This window comes from Lathamus discolor, chromosome 6 (assembly GCF_037157495.1).
Source record: "Lathamus discolor isolate bLatDis1 chromosome 6, bLatDis1.hap1, whole genome shotgun sequence".
NCBI lineage: Eukaryota > Metazoa > Chordata > Aves > Psittaciformes > Psittacidae > Lathamus > Lathamus discolor.
The window spans coordinates 74,333,162-74,348,704 of record NC_088889.1 but is presented as its reverse complement, the minus strand read 5'-3'; the positions used below and the strand labels follow the sequence as shown (position 1 = coordinate 74,348,704).

At 56.3% G+C, this 15,543-nt stretch overlaps 2 protein-coding genes across 4 annotated transcripts; one reads left to right on the top strand and one right to left on the bottom strand.

Moving 5' to 3' along the window:
• Positions 1-12: 12 nt before the first annotated feature.
• NUBP2 (NUBP iron-sulfur cluster assembly factor 2, cytosolic) lies at positions 13-4,608 on the bottom strand. Its single transcript, XM_065683684.1, has 7 exons — positions 4,543-4,608; positions 3,410-3,528; positions 2,557-2,755; positions 2,121-2,275; positions 1,793-1,903; positions 1,443-1,512; positions 13-907 (listed from the first exon to the last, which is right to left on the bottom strand). The coding sequence occupies exons 1-7, from the start codon at positions 4,559-4,561 to the stop codon at positions 762-764; spliced, it is 819 nt and encodes a 272-aa protein (XP_065539756.1). The 5' UTR covers positions 4,562-4,608; the 3' UTR covers positions 13-761.
• A 348-nt stretch (positions 4,609-4,956) lies between these two features.
• On the top strand, positions 4,957-14,029 carry SPSB3 (splA/ryanodine receptor domain and SOCS box containing 3). Of its 3 annotated transcripts, none has more exons than XM_065683679.1 (7): positions 4,957-5,045; positions 6,597-6,745; positions 9,233-9,410; positions 10,100-10,287; positions 12,141-12,243; positions 12,638-12,763; positions 13,026-14,029. In XM_065683679.1, the coding sequence occupies exons 2-7, from the start codon at positions 6,617-6,619 to the stop codon at positions 13,370-13,372; spliced, it is 1,071 nt and encodes a 356-aa protein (XP_065539751.1). In that variant the 5' UTR covers positions 4,957-5,045; positions 6,597-6,616; the 3' UTR covers positions 13,373-14,029. The 3 variants fall into 3 exon arrangements, with proteins under 3 accessions (XP_065539751.1, XP_065539755.1, XP_065539752.1); XM_065683683.1 differs by lacking the exon at positions 4,957-5,045 and adding an exon at positions 5,209-5,394; XM_065683680.1 differs by lacking the exon at positions 4,957-5,045 and adding an exon at positions 5,209-5,420.
• The last annotated feature ends 1,514 nt before the right edge of the window (positions 14,030-15,543 follow it).

Sequence of the window (15,543 nt, the reverse complement as noted above, 5' to 3'; positions counted from 1 at the left end):
TAAGTCGCAGACTTGGATTTTAAGAAAAGTATTTACTGCTTGGAACCTTTACAAATATTCCTGAGTGATGATAACCCCCAGCAACTCAAAAAGGCCTGATTTCCAGCAGGAACTCAGCACTCAGGAGGGTGGCAGATCTCCTAAAGACCTCTTCTCACGTGAGGCACGTACTGCGTCCCCACTGGCCCATCAGGAACCAGCGAGCTGAGACTTTGCAGCAGGGTGGCCTGGCTCGAGTCCACATGGGAGCATCCAGCCACTGAACCAAGTACCATCTAATCCATCATGCAAGAAAAGCAATAGAAGGCAACAGCACATGGAGCCATGATCCAGATGATTGGTGCTGGTTGGGCTCAGTGAGTAAAGAACAAATTGATGGTCTTTATAGCTGTGCCAGGCAAAGGCCAGAAGCACCACAGCATACAGAACACTGGGGACACAAACTAGAGCTCCCCAAGCCCCTGCACAAGGGCAGGCTGCTGAGGAAGGCATCAGGAACAACTGTACCATCCGGGCAGAGCATCACTTCGAAAAGGCAGGAAGCAGGCTGCTGTCCGTGCAGGGGCTCTTTGGATCCAGAGGGATGGAGCAGAACTTCCCTTTTTGGATCACTGCAAGCGGCATCAATGCTGTGCTCCCTCCCTCACCTCCCCACTGAGACAGTTCATAGCTTAGCAGCTTCCACAGCCGCTGCCCCATCACCACGGGCTGCTGGTGGTGTTGTGAGGGGCTCAGCCAGCAAGTCCAGCCCCACACTGTCCTCAGGAGCTCTGCTGTGACGTACCATCCAAGATCTGCTGGGCAATACGAACCAAGGCAGGGAAGGCAGGGCTCTTGGGAAAGTCTTGGATGAAGTCTCTGCCTTCTTCCAAGCTCTGGCTGAGTTGGGGGTCCAGAGGAACACAGCCTGTGGGATAGGAGGAACGGGGAGAATGACTGCTTGCTCACTGTAAGGCAAAGGCCTGGAGTCAGCATTAAAGAAATACCCTGGTGGAGCCAACTCCAGGAGAAGCACTTGGGAAGAACACTACCCTCACTGAGCTCTCCAGGAGCAGCTTCCTCTGCATGCAAGACCCCCCACGCCATAATGCTTTATGAGAGACATTCTCCCTCCACCCCAGTCCACAGCCCTCAGCCACATTTATCAGGGAGGCTCCAGGGCATTTCAGGACAGCTCTTGTGCAGCTCCAGGCTTGCTTACTCCATCAGAGCAGGCTGCCCACCATCACCTCCTCTGCTCCAGCAGGGCCAGGTGCCCACTCAGAGCAGTTTGGATGGCAAAAGCAGCAAAGCAAGAACCACCCCTCACCTCTGAGAGGGTGCCATGGCTCACAGGGGCAGAGCCCAGCTTGCCCACCCCTCCAGTGCTGTATCTCTGCTCCCACAGCACACCACAGACACCACCTCTGACCAAGGAGAGCTCTGCTCAAGAGGCCACTCACCCAGGAAGGGGACCCCAGTGTGCTTGGCCAGCTCCTCACCTCCTCCTTTGGAAAAGATGTTTGTGCACTCCTGAAGGAGGAAGAGCAGAGCAGTGAATCAAGAACTCCAGAGCACCGTGCAGGCGCTGCCTGCATGTGAGGAGAACCAGCTCCCCTCTGCATTCCAGCCTCAGGGCATGCTTCCATTGGGAAAGTGGAGCCAGTGGCTTCTTCCAAAGCTGACACACAGCAGCTCATCTCCCTACATCACCCTCATGGCACTTGCACATTTTCCAACCCAGGCACTACTTCTTCCAACACCACATCACAACTGAGGCCCCACAACAGCCCTGAGGGCAAGACAAACTCACTGAGCAGTGCGGGCACACGAAGCCACTCATGTTCTCCACGATGCCAAGAACTCTTAAGCCTGTTTTCTTGCAGAATGTCAGCTCCCGCCTCACATCTCCCACAGACACAGCCTGCAGGGGAGAGCAGCAGGGGTTAGGGGTGCCTGTCTGCCCAGGCTGACCATGGGTCTGGAGCAAGCACGCATCACAAGGCAAATGTGTAGAACAAGCAGCCACACACAGGCTGGTGCCAACACGCACCTCGGGTGCATATTTTCATCCTCCAACCATGCCTGGAGGCAGAAGCCTGCCCAGGAGCTCAGTGTTCAGGCCAAGGCAGCTGGCCTACCTGGGGTGTTGTGACCAGGATTGCTCCGAGCAACTTGTGAGGCCTCAGGGCCTCCACTGTGGAGATGTGCTCATCAGATGTGCCTGGCGGCGTGTCCACAATGAGGAAGTCCAGGTCCCCCCAGGCCACATCAGCAACGAATTGTTTGATCAAAGCTATGGAAATAAAAGGGGCAGGAAGAGAAACCCAACAGGTCTTAGCAGGTGCTGTGGGAGCTGTGGACCCAGCAGAACACGGACTGGGAGACACCTCGGGTAACAAGGGCCCAGGGAGAGATTGCAGGGCACACAACACATGCTGCACTCTCCCCATCTAAGGAGTCTGAACTCACTCCTGCAGAACAGGAGCCTTGTTCCTCCAAGGAATGACCTGCCCCCAGCAGGATCCAGCCCCACTTCCAGGAAGGTGGACACTTCCAAGCAAAACCCAACTGTACCGTTCTTCTTGGGTCCTCTCCACACCACAGCATCATCTGGCTTCTCCAGCAGGAAGCCAATGGACATGAGTGAGATGCTCTTGTCCTGGTCCACATAGACGGGTACCCAGCCGCTGTCACATTGGTGCACATCGCTGTCCTGCACCTGGAACATGCGGGGTATGCTGGGGCCACACAGGTCCACGTCCATGATCCCCACCTGCAGCAGGAGAGGATGAAGAGCCCTTCAGCCTGGGATGAGCCTGGTGGCTGCCCCCATCCATGCTCCTTCCCAGGCCAAGGGAAGGCAGCATCTGGATTTCAGCTGCTCACAGCAGTTCAGCAGCTCAGCAACCGGATTTGAAACACAAAGAGCTGCTTTAAAGTCTGACCACCCTCCTCATCCCCTTCCCTCAGAGGAGCATCTCCCAGGTATTTCCAGGCACTTTGGAGAGATCTTTATGCCAGACACCTATCAGGATCCAATTGCTGCACAGAGCCTTTAAAAGAGATCCTCAGGGAATTCTGCCTGCCTCATGCCCATACACAATCCCCTTTTGTCCCCATCTTAAATCTGTCCTTCGGCTCCCCCTCTTTACTTTGCAAAGGGAGTGTGTGTTACACCACAGAGCAGCAAAATCGTTTCTCAGCACCAAAAACCAGTAAGTTTGGGGTGATTTTAGCCTCTTGGACGAGAGCGGAATGAACCTGTGTTGGATCGAGTGAACACAGAGAAAAGGATTCACTTGAACTGCTGTCACAAACAGCATTTTCACACGCTGCCCACACAAGACACAAAGGATGAGCAACCACAGCCCAGGTGGAGGTTGGGAAGGGTCAGACGGAGCTCAGTGCCCCACAGCCCCTCACTCACCCTCCTCCCGGAATGCCGCAGCGCCAGAGCCAGCTGGGTGGAGATGGTGCTCTTCCCAACACCGCCCTTCCCGGAGAGCACCAGCAGGATGTGCCGCACCCCGGCCAAGTTGGTTCTCTCTGGGAGGAAGAACAAGGAGGCATCAGAGTTTTCCCTGATGCAAGACAGGAGCATCCGCGGGGTCACGACAGAGACATGGTCCCTGCTGAGGGTGACAGTGGCTGTCACTATCCCAGCAAGTCTGGTTTAAGCATAAGGGACAGGGAATTAAGAGGTGGCGGTGCCACGGGCCTTTCACCATCGGGGAAGGGACAATATGAGCAGGGGCAGAGGCTTTGGCCCTATGACCTAAGCGGCTTTGGGGCAGCGCAGCAATAAACCGGCCGCGCCAGCGCCGGGGTGAGCCCTCCCGGGGCCACGGTGAGGTCAGGCCCTTGGCGTTTCCTTCCACCACACCGCCCAGGCCGCCTCCCCGCGGCCACGGGCTCCTCTCCAGCCTCCCCGCAGCACTGGGCTGCACCGGCAGCGCGGCTCGGGCCCATCGCTGGGGACTGCTCGGGGCCGGCTGCCAAGCAGGGGCTCACGGGTGTCAGCGGGCTGGGCCGGGCCAGGTCACCCGGGAGCCCACCTGGGTCCGCGTTCCCGGGCACCTCGTCACCGCCGGACACTGACTCACCGAGCCAAGGTCTCACCCGCCCCGCGCCGCCCCGGCCTCATACCGGCACCGGCGGCATGGAGCCTGCACGCACCATGGCGGACCTCATCCGCACCTCCACCGACGGTAATGGGGAAGCGGGGAAAGAAGGGGAGGCGGGGGGGAGACGGAGCCCCGCAGCGAGGCGCTCCCAGGATGCCACCGGCGGCCCCGGCTCCTCGGCGCTGCCCCCAGCGGGAGCCTGGACCGGGGCTCCGGCAAGGCCCAGCGACAGCCCCCCCCCCCCCCCCCCCCCCCCCCCCCCCCGGTAACCGGGCCCCACCGCTTCGAGGCCGCGGCCCAGACAGAACACCGCGGGGCTCCCCTCACCGCGGCCCGGCGACTCCGGAACAGCACCGGAGGCCGTGCCCGACCACCTCAGAGTCGGGCGTGCTCCCGGCCCGGCCCCCCAGCATCCCGCGGCCCCACCGCCCCTCACCCCCTGCTGCCTCCTCCATGCTGCTGCCCGGGGCCGCCCGCTTCCGGCTTCCGCCGGGTTAAAGCCCCACCCCTTCATACTGGCGGGCACCGCCCCAATCACAAGAGGCTCCTTCATAGAGATCCCGCCTCTCAAGCCTCTGCAGCCAATCAAACCTTCTGCCCTCCCCCTCCGCCAGCCAATAGGCTTAGTGACTTCTCTCTGTGACGGGCCCTCGCCCTCAGCAGCGGTCACCCAATGGCGCTGCTCTCCGAGGATTGACGTCCTGTGCAGCCAATAGTGCTGAGCTGCCCTCTGACACCGCCCCCTCCGGGCTTCTTCAGCTGTGAGTGACGGAGCTCTCAGCCAGTCGCGAGGGGGAACGGCGCAGGCTCAGCCAATGGGCGCTTGAGGGGCGGTGTCAAGATAGGATTGTTTATGTCCTGGGAGGGGAATGTAGGTCAGAGCGCGGCGGCGGGGCCGGGCCAGGCCTGGGGGAGCGCGGGGCGGGACGCGCCGGGCAGGTGGGACGGGGACGGGGACCGGGACCGGGACCGGGACCGGGACGCGGGTGGGAACTGAGGCCTGGGCTGGGCTGCGCGGTGCGGCCCGAGGGAAGTGCGGCGGCCTGGCCTGGCCTGGTCCGGTCCGGCGCGGTGCGGTGCGGTGCGGCGCAGCTGGGGCCCTCTGTCGCACAGCCGCGGGCCGCCCCTTGTGCCTCCGGTTCCGCCCACCGCCGCGGTGCGCTCCGCTCGGGGAGCAGCAGCCGGGGCCGTGGGCGCTGAGCGGGTCACGGCCGGCGGGAGGGCCCCAGCAGCGCTTGGTGACAGAGCACGGCCCGAGACAACCACCGCGCTGGGCCAGCGCCGCCCGGTGAGCCGGCCGGAGGCCTCAAGCAGGTGCCGGTGCGCGGAGCTGCTGCGGGGGCGGGAGTGCAGTGCTCGGTGGCGAGCAGGGCGGCTCTGCCGCGGTGTTAGGTGCTGTCCCGGCAGAGCTGTGCTCGGCAGTGGTGGGTTCCTCCTCATCCTGGGCAGGGGGGTGCCCGGAGCCCTTCAGAGCGTTCGTAGGCACTGGCACGACCTGTCGCGACCCAGGCTGTTCTGCTTTTCCAAGGGCTGCCGTCCCGTCGGGGAATGAGGTGCAGGATGAATGGGAACGGTGCCGTCCGGCAGGCACCGGCCTGCGCTGGCCCAGCACATACTTGCAGGATTCACATGCTGTTAGGGCAGCACCGGACCCGGTGTGGGTGCGCAGAGTGGTTCTATGTGGAAGGCAGCAGCGCCAGAGGCTGAGCAGAGGGAGTGGGTGCAAGGGGTGGGAGGAGGGTTGCAGCCCTGTGGGTGCCTCTTGCTGAGGAGCTGTTATTTGCATCACCTCACCCCTGGTGCAATGCTCCTGTGGGGTGGCTGGGAGCTGCTGTGGTCTCAGGCTGTACACAGGGAAGGAGCCTATGGAAATCTGAACAACGCCCGCTGGAGTCGGGAGGCAGCTGCTTTGCCTCTGTCTGGTGCCCTTGAGGCAAGTCAGGACAGGCCCATGTAAAGGCTGGTTTTCCTTCAGCAAGAGAGCAAGTGGTGTCTCCCCACCCCAGCCACTGAGAACAAAGTCTTCTCCCTGTGGGCAGTTGCTCAGAGGTGAACAAGCAGCCTTCCCCACAGCGAGACACACGCAGCTCAGCCACACAGGGTGGTGGCCAGGCAGCACCCAGAGCCCACGAGGGTGACAGGCGCTGGGGAGGCCCTGTCTCGGTGGCTGATGATCCTGGTGGAGCCAGGCTGGTAGTGAGATGCTGGAGAGGGAGCTGCCGCTGCTGCCGGGTTTTGAGAGCGTTTCTGAGGTCAGTTCAACACGTGGGCTCAGGGAGAAGTTGTTCCTGCAGGAATGTTTGTGGTGCAGGAGGAATTATTTTGCATCGGTTTGCTGGTGGGGACTGTGCAGACCTGTGTTTGTGCCGACCTGTTCCCGGCGCTCTATGGGGACCTGGGAGGGGTTGCTTCAGAGGGCAGAGCCCAGTGGGTGGTGAGTGAACGCAGGCCACGAGTGCTGTGTGTAAACTCTTGTCCCTTGTCTTGCAGCGTACCTATCTGGGAACAGCATGGCGCGGCGCCCGCGGAGCTCCAGGGCCTGGCACTTGGTGCTGAGCGGGGTGCGGCGCGAGGCAGACACTCGGGCGCTCGCCCTGGCCAGTGGCACGAGGGGCTGGGGCTACGACTCCGACGGGCAGGTAGGCTGCTGTGACACTGAGCGCGGCAGTGACACAGGGGAGAGGTTTTCCTTCCCTGTAGAATCATAGAATCAACCAGGTTGGAAAAGACCTTTAAGATCATCAAGTCCAACCATTCCCCAGCACTGCCAAGGCCACCACTAAACCATGTCACTGAGAGCCTCATGTACACGGTTTGAGAACACGTCCAGGGTTGGTGACTCCACCACTGCCCTGAGCATCCTGTTCCAATGCCTGAGCACCCTTTGGGGAAGAAACTGTTCCTAATATCCAGTCTAAACCTCCCCTGGTGCAGCTTAGGGCTGTTTCCTGTTGTCCTATTGTTTGTTCTTTGGGAGCAGAGAGCAGCCACCTCCTGGCTCCATCCTCCTTTCAGGCAGTTGTAGAGAGTGATATGGTCCCCCCTTCTCCAGACTAAGCCCCACCAGGTCCCTCAGCTGTTCCTCATCAGACTTGTGCTCCAGGCCCTTCTGCAAGATCCATGTAACTGAGGAGCTGGCAACTGGCCCAAATCAGAACAGATTTAATGAAATCAGAACACAAATAGATAATGAGCCTACTCCAAACTCCCAACATGGGCTGTAGGGCTCCCAGCATATCTTCCCTAGGCAGGGAATGCTAAACTGCTCCCCAGCCATGCGCCACAGCTCTCAGCTGAGCCAGGGAGTTGATCGACACTAAACTAAAGGCTTTTTTAAGCATATAAAATGTGTGTGATATACATAAAGTACATACAATGGATTTTAAATATACTTTGTTAAGTAGTGATCTAAATGTGTGTTAAACTGGATCAGTTCTGAGCTCTGGCTTGCTGTAGGGCAGTGCTGACATTTGGTCTTTGTGCAGTGGTGGAGGGAGTGAGGCTGTTTCAATCTGTGATGTTACAGCCTCACATATCCTCAAAGTGAAAATCCTGCTCTGTAACGTGCACGTCACTTCTGAACGTGGCCCTGGAAGATGGGAACCCACTGGGGAGAAGTGGTCAGTAAAACAGAGCGAGGTGTGACTTGGGTTCACCTCCACTGCCCTTTACTCCTCTCACCAGTTCCTGAGTGCGTAGTTCAGGTCCCTGTGCAGCAGTGGGGAAACAAGGAACTGCTCCTGGAGCTTCAAAGCTAGGTTCAAGCCTTGCGAGGCCCCTGCCAGAGCTCAGTCCAAACCCAGGCATTGTGCTCCCAGAGAATGAGTTTTCTGTGCAGCCAGAGCAGCTTTGTGTTTCTGCAGTAATGGGAATGGCTGGATTGCTCCATAGCAGGAATTGGGAAGTGACAGTGAAAGATGGAAGTCAAGCTTCTTAGTATGCAGGCAAGAGAAGGAGGGGTGGATATTACCTAAGTAAGCCCAAGTCATTTCAAGTCTCACTGTCTTAGACAGCCACAAGAACATGAGTTTAAAGATGGGCTTTAGATATTGCCTGCAAAGTCTGCCAGGGTGTGATAATGAGCAGGTACACCTGACCAGTGTGTAAACCCAGAGTAACCTGCTGCAGTGTGTCATAAGAGAATCCATGAGGTGACGCCACGCCTCCCATAGTGGGATTGAGATGGGGCATTGACTCTTAAAGCATTGAGTGAAGGGACACTTTGGTCTCATAGAATCAGTTAGGTTGGGAAAGACCTTGAGGATCTTCAAGTCCTGGAGTGGGGGAAGAAGAAATCAAGTTTTTGTGTTCGATCAAAAGCCTTTTGATCCTCCTGTGGGTTCTTCGTGGGTCTGTCTGCAGTGCTGGCACGAGGAGCTGCCGCCCTGCTGCTGAGCTGCTTCCCTTTTGTTCTGCCCTCTCCCCTGTGTGGCCTCCTGGCCCTTTTCCTCCTTGTCTTGTTTGCCTCCCTCTCCTCTCTCTCAGCTTCCAGGCTCTCCAGAGCAGCAGTTTCAGCTCTGTGCTCTGCTGTTGTGACACCTCAGCTGGGGTTTCCAGCTGGCTGTAACCTGCCCATTGAAAACCACAGCTGTGTGATTAGGCATGGCCTGTCCCACTGTGTGCAGGCTATGGCAGCTCTGCACCCCTGGAAGGCACAAAGAACATACCCGCATCATAGAATACCCACTGCTGGGAGGTCTCTGTGGCTTGGACACATACTAACCAGGTCCCCAAGTGGGGTAATTCGCCTGGCACAGCCCCTCATGTGCCTGCGTGGTGAGCCTGGCCAGGGCACGATGCAGCCCTCTGCCAGCTCAGCTCCATGAGCCTGGGCTCCTTCAGTAGTGACCAGGGGAAACAGTAAACAGGGCAAGTTCAGGTTAGATCTTAGGCAGAAATTCTTCCCTGTGAGGGTGCTGAGGCGCTGGCACAGGGTGCCCAGAGAAGCTGTGGCTGCCCCATCCCTGGCAGTGTTCAAGGCCAGGTTGGCCAGCGCTTGGAGCAACCTGGTCTGGTGGAAGGTGTCCCTGCCCATGGGAGGGGGTTGGAATTGGATGAGCTTTAAGGTCCTTTCCTACCCAAACCATTCCATGATTCTATGGCCATTCCTGTTTTCTCTCCGGCAGCACAGCGACTCTGATTCGGAGCCGGAGTTTTCCTCCCTCTCACCTTCCATCCCAAGTGCCATCCCTGTTACTGGAGAGTCCTACTGCAACTGTGAGAACCAGAGTGAAGCTCCCTACTGCTCCAGCCTGCATGGCCTCCACCGCGTCAAGGACTGCCAGTGTGGCGAGGAGGATGAGTGTAAGGGAGGGATTCACCATAGTCCTTTGGCCCTGAGGATCCAGCATGGATCCTTTGGCTTCCACGGGTGCCCTTAACTCTGCCCCAGCTCCTTTGTTTACACCTCAAGGCCACACAGGCTGCAGGGAGATTACAGGCATGTGCCTTGGTGGTGTTTCAGGGGCTAAGTGCTGAGCTTGTTAATGCCTTAGAGTTCACCTCTGGGGACCTGCTTGCAAATCTGGCTTAGGCCACTGGTGAAACAGGCTCTTATGGTTATAACCCTCTTTGCCACTGATCCTAGCAGGGTGCTCAGAGCAGGGGGGAAAGGTAGGGAAATGGTAGGCTTAGCTGGCTGAGAAAGCCTGTGGCATGGTGGAGCTGCCACTTGAGCCTACGAGGAGTGTCAGAGGGAAGGAAAAGAGGCTCCATCTGGGTCCGTGGAGCCTCGTGTTGGCCAAAATGGGAAGAGGTGAATGCCAACAGCTTCAGGTTCAGAGCACTGAACCCTTCCCAGTGGGACAGCACAGAATAGTTCAGCCTCCAGGGAACCCTGTGCACAGCTTAGGATTTACCCTCTTAAATGGTAAAAACCTAAATAAATAAACCCCACGACAGGCCTTCAGATCAAACACCCACCTGTGCTTTGGCTTGGGGATCACTGCCTGAGGGCCTTAGTCAACCGTGTCCCCTCTCTGCTTCCTGAACAGATTTTGACTGGGTGTGGGATGACCTGAACAAGTCAACAGCCACGCAGCTGACATGTGACAACCGCAAGGTGAACTTCCACATGGAGTACAGCTGCGGCACCGCTGCCATCCGCGGCAACAAGGAGCTGGCTGAGGGGCAGCACTTCTGGGAGATCAAGATGACCTCCCCTGTCTATGGCACAGACATGGTACGTGCAGCAGAGTTGTTTATGGGCACATAGAAATGTCCAGTATTCCTTGAACAGGGATTGTGAAAATGAAGTACTGAAGTAGGAGAAGATCAGGTTTGAGACTAAGGAGCCTGAAGATGCACAAGTCATAGAACCATAGATTCACAGTCTGGTTTGGATTGGAAAGGACCTTAAGATTATTCAGTTCAAACCCCCTGCCATGAGCAGGGTTGTCTCACACTAGACCATGTTGCTCAAGGCTCTGTCCAACCTGGCCTTGAACACTGCCAGGGATGGGGCATTTATTACTTCAGGTCTATGGGACACGAATAGTATCTGGGGGTCCTGAAGAAATTGGCGGATAAAGTGAACAAGCCACTATCCAGAATATTTGAGAAGTTGTGGCAGTCCAGTGAGGCTCCCACTGACTGAAAAAGGGGAAACACAACCCCTGTTACTAAAAAGGGAAAAAAAGGAAGACCTGGATAGCTACAGGCTAGTCAGGCTCACCTCAGTGTCTAGCAAGATCATGGGGCAGATCCTCCTGGAAACTATGCTAAGGCACATGGACAATAAGGGTATTACTGGTGACAGCCAACACTGCTTCACTAAGGACAAACCATGCCTGACAAATTTAGTGGCCTTCTGTGATGGGGCTGTGGCCCCATGGATGGTAAGGAACAAACAACTAAATGGACTTGTGCAAAGTATTTGACTGTCCTGTACAGCAGCCTTGTCTCTAACCCGGAGAGACATGGATTTGACAGATGGACCATCACTGTGTAAGGAATTGGCTGGATGGCGACACGCAGAGAGTTGTGGTCAATGGCTCAATGTAGGGATGGAGACCAGTGATCAGTATTCCTCAGTTCAAAAGGCCAAGTGCAAGGTCCTGCACTTGGATTGAGGCAATCCTCAGCACAAACACAGGCTGGGGGAGACTGGATGGAGCAGCCCTGAGGCAAAGGACTTGGGGGTGTTGGTCGATGAGCAGCTTCCTATGACCCGGCTTCAGTAAGCACTTGAGCCCAGAACCCCTCCATGCACTGGGCTGCATCCCCAGAGCGTGAGCAGCACAAGAGGGAGGGGATTGTCCCCTTCTGCTGTGCTCTGGGGAGACCCCCCCTGCAGTCCTGATCCAGCTCTGGGGCAGCAGCACAAGAGGGATGTGGAGCTGTTGGAGCGAGACCAGAAGAGGCCACGGAGATGCTGCAAGGGCTGGAGCAGCTCTGCTCTGGAGCCAGGCTGAGAGAGCTGGGCTGGTTCAGCCTGGAGAAGAGAAGGCTCCTTAAGGGGAGACCTTAGGGCAGCTTCCAGTGTCTAAAGGGGCTATAAGAAACCTGGAGAGGGGCTTTAGACAAGGGCCTGTAGGGACAGGCCAAGGGGGAATGGCTTTAACCTGACAGAGGGGAGACTGAGATGAGCTCTTAGGCAGAAGCTCTTTCCTGTGAGGGTGCTGAGGCACTGGCACAGGGTGCCCAGAGAAGCTGTGGCTGCCCCATCCCTGGCAGTGTTCAAGGCCGGGTTGGACGGGGCTTGGAGCAGCCTGGTCTGGTGGAAGGTGTCCCTGCCTGTGTCAAGGGCTTGGAACTGGATGAACTTTAAATTCCGTTTCAGCCCAAACCAGTCTGGGATTCCTTGAACAGGACAGCAAGCTTCTCCAGCAGTTCAGCTGGGCCTCATTTAGGAGAAGAAATTGGAGCTGGGAGCCTCCAACTCATGAAACCTTTGTCTTGGCTTCACCAAAACTTCTGGGTGACTTGGACTGTGCCAAGAAAAGTTGGGGAGAGCTGGAGGCAGGGAGTCTTAGTTGTATGTTATTGCTCAGAAAGACACTAAGCTTGTGTTCTCCTCCTGGCCTTGCCTCCCAGATGGTAGGAATTGGGACATCGGACGTGAACCTGGACAAGTACCGCCACACGTTCTGCAGCCTGCTGGGCAAGGATGAGGACAGCTGGGGACTGTCCTACACAGGTGACATGGGCAGGGTTGTGGCAGAGTGGTGGAGGGGCAGCATCAGGAGCAAGCATTTTCTTAGGGCATTGAAAAAACACTCTGAAGGGGATTGAGGCTACCAGACCTGTGAGTCCCTTTGTTAATGACAGCCAGGGCAGGTGCCAGCAGCTCCCATCAGCCCAGGTGCCACTGGTGAGGGTTTCGTGCTGCTGCCTGCACTCTGGTGTTGCAAAACTTCCACTTACCCCCTTCTTGTCACCCCACTCTGGGGTGGGAGCGGAGCGATCAGGCATCAGAGGGGTTTTATAGACACTGGGTGAGGCTGGAGCGGCGGGAAGTCGCAGTGCGGGAGTTGGGATGAATTTGCAGAGCACAGTCCTTCCACTGAATGCCTTTGTGTGTTTGTTTGAAGGACTGCTGCACCACAAGGGAGACAAAACAAACTTCTCATCGAGGTTTGGGCAAGGCTCCATCATCGGGGTGCATTTGGACACATGGCACGGGACGCTGACCTTCTTCAAGAACCGCAAGTGCATAGGTAGGAGTGAGGGCATATGCTGGCAGGGGACATGTGGCTGAGCTCAGAGTCAGGCTGCAGGAGGAAACACCAGCAAAACAGGAGCAAAGCATGGAGCAAGTGGGAGGAAGGCTACAATTGCTGTTTTATGGATTGGCATTTCCAAGAGCTGTTTTCCAAGTGATTCAAACAGCTCTGTAGTTAATAGGTTCAGGGGAGCTGGGAGGAGTGAGGTCACCTGGTGAAAACTAACGTGAAACCTGCCCTTGCTGTCCCCTGGCAGGGGTTGCAGCCACGAAGCTGCAGAACAAGAAGTTTTACCCCATGGTGTGCTCGACAGCAGCCAAGAGCAGCATGAAGGTGATCCGGTCCTGCGCCAGCTGCACATCCCTGCAGTACCTCTGCTGCTACCGCCTGCGCCAGCTCCTGCCCAACTATGTGGACACACTGGAGGTGCTGCCCCTTCCACCTGGACTCAAACAGGTGCTACACAACAAACTGGGGTGGGTCTTGAGCATGAACTGTGGCACATCGAAGACTTCCTCCTCCTTATCCTCGGGAAGTGACTCAGACAGCTCCTGTGGCTCAGATGCAGAGGCCTGCCAAAGGAAGAGGTGCCGGAGGACATAATGTCTCTGCAGAGGAACTGCTGTGAGGGACTCAGTGGGGTTTTGTTCTGCTGTCTGTGAGGGCTGCCCAGGCCCGATGCGCCTCTTTCTTCACAGGGACATCCATTTCTACTTGGTTGCAAAGGTTTCCCTGTTGGAAATCTTTAGCCTAAAGATCCATCACATGCATTGAAAAGCCTTGTTTGACTCAAAGAGGTCTCAGCTCTATGAACCAGGTAAACTGCAGCCAAATATCTGTGCTTCATCCCCTAACTCTGTCAAAGCCATCGCCTCTTCCTGAAGGATCTCTCTTCTCAACATTGGCAGAGACAACTAATGTGATTTCCTGGTGTCAAAGCACACCAGACTCTTGTCAGATAACAGGCTTGACTCATCAGAAGACAAACTCAAAGACCAGTCCATGTCCTCCTAACTATTGTGTGTTGGTTTAGTGTCTGCCATGAACTCGTCATGCTGTGGGGCCCGACGGAGCAGCAGCGTGTGGGGACGTGGGCTCCTGGGGCTACATCTGCATCGCTGCTCTGCGGGAGCAGTTACATGAGTCGAGCTGCGGGTGAGCTCGCTCAAGCCCCTGATGACTTTTAATTGCTTTGCATGTTGGCTCCTTGCTGCTTCTCTTCTATCAAAGACTATTAAAATGTAATAATAAAAGTAGAAACTGTCTTTGGTTCCTCTTGTGGCCGCTGAAGGCAGGAATCTGAAGGCGCTTGTCAAAAATAGCCACACTGGAACAGCTAAGAAGCTGGTGGGGATGTTATAAGTGCCATACTCGTGTCCCATCAGGAGGAGGTAAAGGCAGAGGAGATTCCTGTGCCTCTGCCCTATGGAGGGTTCTTGTGCTTCCTGCTGAGGCTCCTGGTGAGCTGGGATGGATCTTCAGCACAGCCAGAAAAGCACCTGTGGCTGTGCACTGGAGGAGAGGGAGGCTGCAGGATTTTTGTCCTCAGCTCAGGACCTCCCCCCCTGATTCAATTCACAGAGCAGGGTCAGTGCAGCATCTGCACACAGAACAGCTCTCGCCAAGGCTTCCTGCGAGGGGAATTGCCAGGTTAGAGCCTGGGTAAGCCACTGATGGAGCAGTGGCCTGATTCTGTTGTCTGCCTGCTCTTTGCAGCTGAACAAACCTCAGTTTTATACAGAGAAGAGGAAGGGAAAATAGTTGAACTGCTCCTCACAGAGGACACAAACTGATCAGGAAGAGCAGGGTGAAGGTGCTTCAAGTTTTCACTGCCTGGCTTGTGTCATGCTGCTGGGACAGGCCAGCTCCGGGAGCCATCACAGAGATGATCCGGTCATGGCCACGTTTGGCACCTCTGCTTCCTCTTGCTTGCACCCCTCAAAGCCGCAATTGCGCTGCTGTGAGAGCGGATTGGCAGGATGCTTAGAAGTGAAATAAGGAACTAATAAATGTATTTATGAAATAAATATGATGCTATAAATGGCTTTTAACCTTTCTTCTCCACAGAAATCCTCCCAGCCCTGTCACCGAGAACACAATGCTCCAGCTGCTGCCTTTTCCCCTGTTCCTGTCACGGACTGGCAAAGGCTCTGGTAGAGCTTTTGCCCCATGACTCCATGCTTTTCCTTCCCACACCTCAGATCTTTAAGCAAAGGTGGCTCTTGCTTCTCTTGTGATAGGCTTTGAATGAGAACCTTAATGAGTAGGACATAAAAAGCCAGGACATGCTGCAGGAAATACATGGCTCATTGAACACCTCAGTGAAAGGCAGACCCCAGACACTGCAGCTTTCCCTGACCATCAAGCAGTAGGCAAATATTTTCCCCAACTCAATTTTCTTTTCTTTCCTGGAAAGCTTCAGAACTCCGGAGCGAAAAGATTTTCCTCAGGCTGTCATTTCGCCTCTACTCCCAGTGCTGAATCACCACTGCATTCACCACAAGAACAGAGGATTTTCATCAGCACAGACTGACAGTCATCTCGGGACACATCTAGTCTGGGCCTTACACTGATGGCATTGAGGACAGGCAGGCAGGCAGGCATGGATCCATGTTCCTGTAACTTCTGCTGAGGCTTCCCGAAGCTCTGGGCTTGGGAGGTGACTGTCTCTAGTGACACAACTCACTTGCGCGGGTGCGTTGGTATTGCCTTCATCAGCACAGGGACCTGCTGGCTGAATTCCTGACATGTCAAGCAGCAACACCTTGACGTTA

Excerpts from the sequence above, each read along its gene's own strand:
- NUBP2 (XM_065683684.1), bottom strand. Across the intron at positions 2,756-3,409 it reads TGCGGCATTCCGGGAGGAGG|GTGGGGATCATGGACGTGGA; the intron begins GTGAGTGAGGGG and ends CTCCTGCTGCAG. Across the intron at positions 1,904-2,120 it reads TCCTGGTCACAACACCCCAG|GCTGTGTCTGTGGGAGATGT; the intron begins GTAGGCCAGCTG and ends TCTCCCCTGCAG.
- SPSB3 (XM_065683679.1), top strand. The coding sequence starts at position 6,617 with ATGGCGCGGCGCCCGCGGAGCTCCAGGGCCTGGCACTTGGTGCTGAGC. Across the intron at positions 6,746-9,232 it reads GCTACGACTCCGACGGGCAG|CACAGCGACTCTGATTCGGA; the intron begins GTAGGCTGCTGT and ends TCTCTCCGGCAG. Across the intron at positions 12,244-12,637 it reads CTGGGGACTGTCCTACACAG|GACTGCTGCACCACAAGGGA; the intron begins GTGACATGGGCA and ends GTTTGTTTGAAG.